This window comes from Mixophyes fleayi, chromosome 9 (genome assembly GCF_038048845.1).
Source record: "Mixophyes fleayi isolate aMixFle1 chromosome 9, aMixFle1.hap1, whole genome shotgun sequence".
Taxonomy (NCBI): Eukaryota; Metazoa; Chordata; class Amphibia; order Anura; family Limnodynastidae; genus Mixophyes; species Mixophyes fleayi.
Window position 1 is genome coordinate 119,625,050 of NC_134410.1, and position 11,532 is coordinate 119,636,581.

Here is an 11,532-nt window from a genome sequence, read left to right on the forward strand (position 1 = left end):
GCCTTAGCTTGATGGACAGGTGACACACCCACCTTCTCTTTAAAAGAAAACACCCATCACTGCCTCTGTTTGCACAACCAGACATGCCCTGTCTGTTTGCTGAGAGGAAGGATTTCAGATCATGTAGGTTTAACCAAATTTAAACTATTGCTTTTCATACATAAGTCTTCACTCTAGGTGCATTACTGCACAAATGTTTTACTCTACTTCCCTGCTTTCTCTGTATATTGCCAGCTAAATGCCTCCTTTTGTTACAAAATATATATATATATATATATATATATATATATCTATATATATATAGATATATATATATAGATATATATATTATATTATGTACACACACACACACGGAATACTTGTCTGACACTGAAGTTAACAAACAAACACAAATTGTGAACGGCAATCTTACCCTAGTATAATCTACAAACTACATTGTATAACAATCAGGTTGTAATAGGAGACCATCTGTTGGTCATTAGTGGTACTACAGCTTGTTTTCTTGGTATATTTGGAAGATATTATTTGTCTTGGGGGAATTTAAGGCAACCTCCGACACACATCACCCTCCTAGACAAAGCTTATGCTGGTAAAAGGCATTTACTATATCTGTGATTCTTTATTAAAACTTCAAAGAAAAACTTTAATTTTGAAAACAACATGATTGCTGATATGAAGTAATCCTTAATATAAAATGAGGTCACAAAATATATAACAAAATGAAATGCTGAGACTCAATATTCAAGACAAAATCTGTTGTTTCAATTGGAGGTTAAATATAAGATATTTGTGGTGTCACACTTATCCCCACTTACACTCCCAACGTCGCATGATAAATACGAGTGCAGCGATGGGCAGGAAGCAGAAGGCCGTGCGTACAGAGAAGACGATGAGATCCTGCATTGTCTTGTCTCCTGAAACAGATGAACGGGATCCAAGTTAAATCAATATATGCAGTTCCATTCACTCAAACTGTCTAACGGCTGATGCCCCCCTTCATTGTTACCAAAACCCCTTTCCCTTTAAACAAAGACATGAGAATCGTTTGGCCAAAGAGAGGTCACAGCTTAATTTGAACATCAATTTTCTGAAAAGGCTGCAAGATAAAAGCAGTGCATCCATCAGCTCCAGCCATAACTGTAAAATCACAACCTATAAGGGATATAGGTCGACCAGCCGGCGTCCCACGCAGTGAGCTAATAAAGAAAGACTCTGAGACAAGCATTAGGCAAAATTATTTTGGTCACAGCTTTATTAAACACTTCCAAACTTGGCAGACAAGCGGCGTGCAAGGCTAATAAAATATACCACCTTTTCCAGTTCCATCTGGAAAAATAGGACGTGTTCTGCCTACTTCCATGTAGCAACAACACCCTCCGGAGACCAGTCCCCTTGGCATAAATCACCATACAATAAGATGGTATAGATTGTACGCTCCTTTGAGCAGGGTCATCTCTCCTCCTGTCTTCACCACTTTTAACTCTGCTCTCCAGCTACCTTGCCCTCCTCTCCACTCTGGGGCTTTCCCTGCCTTCCGTGCCCTCTTGGGCTCCGCCGTATGCGGGACCTTCCCCTCTCCCCTCCCCCGCCCCTCTAGCTGTGCTTTGAGCTCACGGAGTTACTGTGCGTTTTGTTTACTGTATCGTGCTGTCTCACCTTTGTATTGTAACTTTGCTTGTCCCTGTACGGCGCTACGGATACCTAGTGGCGCCCTATAAACAAAAATTAATAATAATAATAATAATAATAATAATAATAAAATAAACCTGGCACGCCGCCAGTATTGACCCAACCGTTGAAGTTGGAACCAGGCGTGCGTCCGTCTTCCCTGGGTGATACTGCCCGGCCCTGCTGGCTCCCCACTTTCTATGCTTTGCTCGCTGCTTTCCCGTCCTTCCAACTGTGACAAAGCAACTTGAGCAATAAATTATATTCACAAAGCATACAATGACAACAACATTACTTGTCAAGCATTTACAAAGATTACATATATAAGTGCTTAATATATTATATTCTTGTATTTTACATTTTATTTTTATTTATTTTTAAAGAAATACCTGCATGTACTGAAGGGGATGGGTGGGTGGGAGACTGAAAAACTATGTATAATAAACTTCCTTCCCCCTCTCCTTTAACTACTCTCACCTTGTCCTGTCTCGCCCAATGCCCGCTCCTTTCCCTGAGTGGCTACCTGCACTGCTCAGGTGTAACAAAATAGGACGGACTCCGTTGTCTGTACCCTCCACTTGAACTAGGCCTCCCTTGACCTATATATCATCCTGCATTGGATTCATGACTCGACATCTTTCAAATTCTGCACCCATCTTCCTTCTTTCTAAACTCCTCATTGTATTCCTTCCAAATCTTTCCCTTATAACTAATACCCCATTCACACTGCCTATAAAACCCGGGATTTTTCCATTGCGAGCTTCGACAACCGGGTCGAGGCTCAGTGCAAAATCCCGGAATTACATCTGGGACTTTTGCAGGGTTATTCCCATGTCAGTCCCAGGTCGCCTGCAGTGTGAACGGTACGCATAAAGAAACTGATTGGGGGGATTGGGGACACTGGAGGATGACGTCATTTCAATGCTGCAGAGAAGAGATAGGAGAAAGCATGGCACACCGGCTAGAGGAAGAGGTGCGTGAGCTGCTGGCCATTAGAGTAGAGAAGGAAATCATAAAACAGATCACAGGCACTGTAAAGCATGCAACAGTGTACTATAACATAGCAAAAACACTAAAAGATAAAATAATAAAATAAAATAAAATAATACTAAACCGATCTGGCCATGATTAAAGCAATGCTGTGAACAGTCACCACCCACTTTGGCCTAATCTTTGTGTGCTCTTCTGGTCTAGTCTCTAAATAACACGCCCCAAACGTGTACATCCCAGTAAGCCAATTAGAGCAAGACTTGTATGCCCTCCCCGCTGCTACCCCTTTACTCTATCAGCCTCTATCTTAGCTTCCTCTGTTACAGCGAATATGTCCACATACCTACCCTTTTCTATCCTCTATTGTGTCTGCACACGTATCCTATCACTTACCCCTCTTGTTCTTTCATCTACTTTCTCTCTGTCTGATGTTCTATTCCCCATCCCTGTCTACGTTCCTTTAAACGGTTTCTTAAATAATCTCATAATTCTTCCCCGTTCTGAATCAGAATCTGAGCTATCACTGGCATTAGAATCCGATGAATCAGACAAGTTTACACGGTTCAACATTCCATGCTCTCCCATATTCCCATTACCAGGACCTCTTTCTTGGTCACTGCTTTACTCGGCTGTCGTCCTTCCTGATCAAGTATTTCCCTGTTTCCTGTGTCTTCCGCTCTCCTCTTCCTCACTGGGCTGCTTTCTCCTTCTACAAATTGCACTGGTATGTCCCCTTCCCTCCTTGGTCTCTAAAATGAGAGAGTGATGAGGGGGGGTATAGGAGGAGAGGACAGGAGCGCAGCAGAGGAACAAGGAGTTGGGAACGAGCAGAGCGAAGAGCGAGGGGGGGGGGGGGGGGGGGGGTGGAGCAAAGCTCATTAGTCTCTTCTGTCCGTTCCTCCTACTCCTCCCCCTTTATTTTACACCTGCAATTCCTAGCCCATTACCCTTTTACCCTCTCCTAATCCTCCCATCCCCTCTCCTAATTCGTGGAATCCCCACCGATTCTGATGCACATTCCACTGTGGAATACTTTCATAGCGAGTGATGTCAGGCGCCCAGCTGGAGTGGTCTGTTTATAGAGTACACACGGACAGACATATCAGGTGAGTACAACAGGTGTTACATACCTTTATGCAGAATTAGAAGGTCCCCAGCTAAACCCCCCTCACCCCACCCCCCAAAAACAATCAACCAAGGATCTGGGCCGTGAGGATGAAGCAGATAAAACCGTTCATTATCATGCTGAGTAAGAATGGAAATGTCCAGCAGTGTATAGAGGATGTACAGTGTAGGTCGTGTTGTTGTTGCATAACAGGAAATACTAAGAATTCTGCCACCAGCCACAGTTATAAGAAACACAACCCACAACATCTACAATGATAATGCCTGCGTGTAATGAACTATACCACATTCCCATATGTGGTAGATAATGAAGTGTTTGTATATGATGTAAAAAAATGTGCATGTAAAAAAATGTGTAATATATATATATATATATATATATATATATACATATATAACAAAAAGACAGTTGTCAGCGCTTATCCTTTACATTGCATATCTGTGTGTGTCTAGCAAAATGAAAACATGAGGTATTAGTTCATATTTTGATCAAGAGACTTAAGCCTGCATCCCAACGTCAAGGGTACCTTATTATATGCAGGTCCTACACTGACAAATATGCTTTAAACACTGTTAAAATCAGATGCACTCACCTCCCAGGTATAGGGGTTTACATCTAGCAAAGGCTGGCTTGTGAGCCACACCCAAATGTGCCTTAAATAGGCTTGATGGACAGCTGCTATGACAATAAGGCAATATTTTGAAACAAAACCAGAGAAAAATAAGCCCGCGCTCGGTATATCCCACATTATATATGGTACCAGCTGCGTGGCAATAAAATGCCCATATATGTATACAAAACAAAAAGAAAGTTGCCAGCGCTTATCCTTTAAACTGCATATCTGTGTGTGTCTAGCAAAATGACGTTGGGATGCAGGCTTAAGTCTTTTGATCAAAATATGAACGAATGCCTCATGTTTTCATTTTGCTAGACACATACAGATATGCAGTGTGAAGGATAAGCGCTGACAACTTTCTTTTTGTTTTATATACATATATGGGCATTTTATTGCCACGCAGCTGGTACCACATACAATATGGGATATACCGAGCGCAGGCTTATTTTTCTCTGGTTTTGTGTATGTATATATATATGTATGTGTATATATATATATGTATATAACTGCGGATAGATAAACAAGTATGGCGCTCCAATGTGTAGTATTGATAGTAATATGGGAAGATGTAATAAAATGCGTACCATATAGATGAAATCAATGATCGTATGGTAGAAACGGAGTTCCTCTTCTGAGGTAATGTCTCCCCCTCTCCAACAATAGCGATAATGTGGGTCAAAAAATAGAGAAACACATCTAGTGTAATAGAGTTTATGTAATATATCACCACATGTGATAAACCTCCACCAGGATCAAATGTTAGCCCGGCACCAAATGGGTTAATCTTATGAGTACACCTCCAAAAAACACCAACAGCTTATACTGCGTACCAGATGATGCATTTTATTACATCTTCCCATATTACTATCAATACTACACATTGGAGCGCCATACTTGTTTATCTATCCGCAGTTATCACATCCCTCCGGATTAACCATCTGGACCCAAGTGACCCAAGGCTGCCGCTCTTAAACGAGCTATGTGTTTTTATCGGGACTGATGGTGTATATTTTGGTAAATCCATTCACCAGTTATCTATACTGGTGGTTACGTTGAGGTTATTAGCGCTGTTTATATATCTGCTGTGTGTTAAATATATATATATATATATATAACAACTTGCAAAAGTATTCAGTCCCCTAAAAGGTTTTATTGATTACAAAATTCAACTTAGATTGTTCCAGACAGTATTGTTATTGTCAACCAGTAGGCTCTTAAAGTAACTTCAAAATCATAAATTTATTATTTGACTGCAGATTTTTTTTTTCTAAACTCAAAACTGAAAAATACTGCTTGCATAATAATTCAACCCCTACAGACTAGTACGTGGTAGAATCACCTTTTACTGCAATAACACCTTAAGTCTGTTAGGGTAAGTTTCTACCAGGTTTGGCACACTGTATGGGAGTGATTTTTTCCCATTCTACCCTGCAGATTTACTCCAGGTCGGTCGGGTTGGTTGGGTGACGCTTGTGGACTGCAGTTTACAAATAGTGCCACAGATTCCCAATTAGATTGAGATCTGGACCTGGCCATTGTACAACATTCACCTTTTTATTGAACCACATCAGTATTCCTTTGGCCTTGTGCTTGGGATCATTGTCCTGCTGAACAGTGAACTTTCTCCAAAGCTTTAGTTTTCTAGCAGACTGAAGCAGGCAGTCTTACAGTATCTCTCTGTAGTTTGCACCATCCATCCTTCAGTTTTAACAAGATGCCCAGTCCCCACAGAGGAGAAGCATCCTCACAACATGATGCTGCCACCCCCATACTTCACTGTTGGGATGGTTATTTGCGGAGGATTGTGCCACACACAGCATTTTGAATTGTGGCTAAAAAGGTCATTTTTTTGTCTCATTTGACCAAACAAACCTTATCCCACATTTTAGCTGGGTCAGTGTGTTTTCTGGCAAGCTTCAGACATACTGTGTTGTGGTTTTACTTCAGTAATGGTTTCTTTCTAACCATCATAATATACAGACCAGTTGTATGCAGAGCTCTTGATATGGCCGACTGGTCACCTTCACTCCAGTCTCAGTCACTGAACTCCGCAGATCCTTCAAAGTGATAGTCCATCCGCAATGCCGCGGCTCTGTCACGGATTGGCTGGGAGCGCACCGCACAATGACGTCACTGCACGCTCCCATCAGTGACTGGGAGCCGCCGCATCGTGCCAACCACAAGGTGAGTGAATTGGGGGCGTAGTATTTGCTGTGATATGGGCAGGGGGGGGGGGGGCGGGTAACGAATCATGTACTAAGATGAAGGGGAGAGCGGAGCGTCTACTGTGCAGTGGGTGGGATTGGGGGCTCTGCCAATAGTGCTCACTGGGATATCAAAGCACTTGGATATTATTTTGTAGCCCTTCCCCACCTTGTGCATGTCTATAATGGTATCTTTCATTTTCTTGCAACACTCTTTGATCTTCATTTTCACAACTTTGCTTCAGATTCACAGTATGACCAATGTTATTTGAATTATGGGTTCTTTTATCCATAAAATCTGACCTTTTATAATGATTCACTGGTAGAGTCTAATTGAAAGCCAATTGTTAGGACGATATCTTTCATCTGTGTAAACTTGGAGCTTCCACAGCACGTGGGTGTGAATACTTATGCATGTATCATTTTTATTCATTTATGTTTTTACAAATAATCTGCAGACAACTAATGGATTATGAGTTTGAAAATTGATTTTAAGAGCCTACAGGTTCGCAATAAAAAAAATACTGTCATATTCCAATTTGCATGTCATTTGTAATACGGACAAATATGTTGACTTTTGCGTGGTTCAATACTTTTGCAAACCTTCATATATACATCTCTAAGCACAGACATGACGGAACGTGCTCTTTCAGTTTTACGTGGCTAAAATTTGAATCGAAAAATGCTCTGGAAAAAAAAACCTCCTTTATTTCCTTTAACTGCAAACGAGATTCTAAACATTTTGTTAAACTTTATATAACTTCACTATTTGATTTACTTCATTTACTGTCCCGCCCAATGTATGAACACAATGGGGCTCATGTAGAGTCAAAATTTCAAGAGCCAATTTCTGCATTTTTTAGTGCGCATGAAATACAGTGAGGTCATGCATATAAGTGTGGCACGCTGTCATTCTCCACTTTATTATACTCATAAATCTGAAGGAAACTTCTGATTGGTTAGAACCTGAGAAAGCCGACCTGATTGGCTATTTGTGTATAGAAGCCACGCGGCTTGCAAATGAACTTCATTGTATCAATAGGGCCTGATTCAGAACGTAACACAAATGTAAGCACAACTTGCGATTGAATTCGGCGTACATACATACACTTGCGTGTAACATTTTCATAGTTGAATATGTGTCCAGGTCTGAACACATCCGCTTGACAACAGACGCACTCAAACTTGCCAACATGTACAAAAAAAACTTTCATTTTATATGTTACTAACATAAAAGCTTTTTTTTTTGGTCTTTGCTACAAAACACTCTGCAAATTCTGACCAATGTGTAAGCAACTGCTAAAGTCTCAATTGTGTCTGCAAATCATTCGCAAACTTGTAATTACAAGCGGTTCGGGTGTTCATCATCCTCCGCTACTTACACCTGCCCCCTGTTCCTTTTTACCCCTTTCTAACAGAATATATCAATTTTGCTGGAGCTTTGGTTATGTGAATCAAATCTTGCATCTAAGTTGCCTTCCAGTTATCTATCTATATATATATATATATATATATATATATATATATATATATATATATATATATATATATATATATATATATATATGTATGTCTGATGCAGGCCTGGCCAACCTGTGGCACTCCAGATTTTGTGAAACTACAAGTCCCAGCACGCTCTTCTAGTGGATAGCCCGCCGATAGCTGGCAGGGCATGCTGGTACTTGTAGTTTTACAGCACCTGGAGAGCCGCAGGTTGCCAGCCCAGGTAATGCACACATAAACACAATCACCTGAACACATTACAAAATAAACCTGTAACTGGGAATCCAACTTACCAGAAGACACCGGGTTCCTCTGGACATCAACTCTGATGTTCCCCTCAACTATTATCCCACCAGCGGATAATATAATGGTGTAAGTCCCAGAGTCATTCACCTGGAGATTGTACAGTAACAGGGATGCGTTCAGGGTGTAGAATTCCACTCGCCCTTCATACTTCGGATATACTTTGGTGTCTCCTCTGCTCTGGGTGGGAAATCCTTGTGGTCCGATGGAGTAATTCAGACCATGGTAAAATACGATGGCACTATCCCCGATTCTCCACCTTACTGTATATCTGGAGATCTGGGTGGATAAAGTGTATGATGTCTGCAGGAGGATGGACTGACTGACTGTGACGTTCATGGAGTCATTGAGAACTTTCATCTCCATCCCGGCTGAGATATCTGCAATAGTAAAATAACTGCGTTTTATGGCATGAAATGGGTCCATCTGCTCTTATTTACCGTCCCATGAATACATCACACACAAGTCCTGTGCCCATTATGAAACCTCTGACATTGATGGAGTTTGGGGTTTTTCAGGTACTTACCTAAAAGCAGGATCTGGGCCACAATGGTGAATGGGGTAAGAACCTCCATCCTCATACCAGTAACAGTCTGAGAGAGACTGAGCAGCAATTTGTGCAGGATGTAAAGTTTGGGAGCGTGGTCAGTGCAGGACAGGAAATACAACCTCAGCTGTATAACTTCTGCAAATCTAATTTCTGGTGCCAGTTGTTCATGACAACCTGTTCTAGAGTTTGTCTCATCTTCAGAATGCTTAAAAATGAGGATTGACTACAATCTCATTTTTGACTAAAAGATTCCTAGGACACCATCAAGAAAACTGATTTTTTTTATTTCATCTATACTGGAATTACAGGACCAACTGCATTTGATTAGGAGTGCCGGTTTTAAAGTGCTTTTTATTATTGTTTTGTCAATGTGGCAACCTGCCTGGCTAAGGACTGTACAAAGGTATAATTATTAGAGATGCTCACTGACCCCCGTGACCTGGTTTTGGATCAGGATTAGCTTTGTGTTTTGGTTTTCATTTTGGATCTGTATTTTTTAGAAAAATTGCTAAAATATGCTAAAATCACATAATTTTGCTCTTTTTTTGTTCCTACATTATTATTAACCTCAATAACACCAATTTCAAGTCATTTGCAGTCAATTTTGACCACCTCACAGGTCACAATATTATTTTCATACACTTTCAAACAAATATTGCAGCAGTTTTTGCCAGTGATAAGAAGGAGGCCATTGTCATGCCTGGGCATAAGACCAAACAATCCACCTCTTGTGTGTGGAATTATTTTTACCCAAATCCTGACAACAGTTGTCTAGCCATTTGTAGCGTTTGTAAAGCCACAGTCAATAGACGTAGGGACCTTAACCATCTAGGAACCTCATCCATGTTACAGCATTTGAAGTGAATTCATGGAAAGCTTTTGGGAAAATCAGAAACTAAAAAATAAAAAAATAGCTAAAAAATAGCAACAAGCAGTCCAGCATCAGCTACCTCCCTTCTCTCAACTAGATCCCAGCACCTGCAATTGACACCCCCAACACACCTTCATCATCAATATCTTCACAAGTGATCAGTTATTCCTGCATCCAAGCTGCTAATGCAAGATGACTCCTCCCCTATCCAGGACTACTCTGAAGAATCCTTGAATGTTAGGCCCACTGCTGCTGCTGGGGGTGGATCTTCAACACAGAAGCAGACCAAGAAGACTACTAGTAGTTTAAAACAATTGGCTGTTCAACAATCCTAAGCAAGATTGAAAGCCGTCACCCAGTTGCAAAGCGGATCGGATCACAGACGCCATGGCGACTGTGCTACCACTTTTCTGTGTCCTTCTGTGAAATGGTGCTGGATCGCCGTGGAGGGAGGTACTTATAGAATCCAAAACTCGCAATATCTGACGACATAACAATGACGTTTTGCCTCGTTTTCAATTCTGAAAAAGCGCGAAAGTACAGAGCTGGCTTGGCTCGGTACTTGGATCTGCTAAGTTCGGTTCTCAGGGAACCGAGCCTGAACATCTCCAATAATTATGTGCGTGACCAATTGCGTCATATACAAAAATTAAATTTTTTGCAATAATTTACACCATTACCTAAACCAGCAGGGGTGTTGGGAGGACCTCAAGTGCTTTCAGCTCAGGGGGTAGAGAACCCACAACAGCTACACCCCACCCCCCCTCCTGACAGGAGTATCCGCGGATGTGTCACCTCTAACCATAAAAGGAATTATGTGAACATGCCTTTACTATACTTGGCCTACTTTTACACGCCCCTTCTGCCTCTCCCGGCGCAAAGAGGTGCAAAATAGGAATACGCAAATTAAAAATCTTAAATGGGATATGGAATGCATGTGTTTTTCTGGTTGTGCGCACAACTTCCGGATCCACAATTGTCAATCATCTAGGGTACCAATCGCCTTGCTCAAACAGGTTTCTTCGCTATAGCCTGTCTCAATACGTTGGCAGAGGAACGACGTAGAACACACGCGGCTACTATTGGAAAGGAGATGTGGCCCGAACCACTGTGAGTAACACATATACGGAGGATGGTTTTTGATACGATTACTGAAGCACCAGCCTGTAAAATAGTTTTGTGGGTAAAAGACAGTTAACATCGGTTTATGGATTGTGACAGGACCCAGAATTTTTAAATTTTGTGAACTATTCTTTTTATATGGTTCTTGATTAAGGATATAAACTTTGTGAATTTTTACATTGATATCCCTTATGAAGATATGATTCTATTTTGGTCTTTATTTCATTTTTGGAGCAATTAATTCTTTAGCAAATCGTACATGTAATAAAACTTACTGATTTTATATAATGGTCAAGAATCTAATATATATAAGCCTAGTGGCGTGTGTGGGAAAAAAAACAAACAAAACCAAGCTGCAGCGCCACCTGCTGGGCAGAGTTATACACTGACCTATATATTTCTTGAAGGAGAAGTGACAGTTGGGAGTGGTTGGTGGTTGCCGGGGGTGACAGTGGGGAGTTTTTAACACCTTAAGTAGCTTGATGAAGGATGTGGCGATGAAGATGAAGGATGAGGTGGAGAAAAATTATGAGGTGGTGACATGTGGACAAAACCACGTTAAAAAAGGGTGCTTGCGTC

The 11,532-nt window shown here is 41.1% G+C and overlaps 2 protein-coding genes across 2 annotated transcripts in view; one reads left to right on the plus strand and one right to left on the minus strand.

Moving 5' to 3' along the window:
• Positions 1-11,532, minus strand: part of AK8 (adenylate kinase 8) — a 187,380-nt gene that overhangs the window by 146,947 nt on the left and 28,901 nt on the right. The window lies entirely within an intron of this gene.
• The window catches only part of LOC142101115 (sperm acrosome-associated protein 9-like), a 36,173-nt gene continuing 31,117 nt past the window's right edge, over positions 6,477-11,532 (plus strand). The window contains exon 1 of the mRNA XM_075185315.1: positions 6,477-6,584. Coding sequence (XP_075041416.1) covers positions 6,525-6,584 — 60 coding nt within the window. The 5' untranslated portion in view covers positions 6,477-6,524. The remainder of the gene's footprint in view (positions 6,585-11,532) is intronic.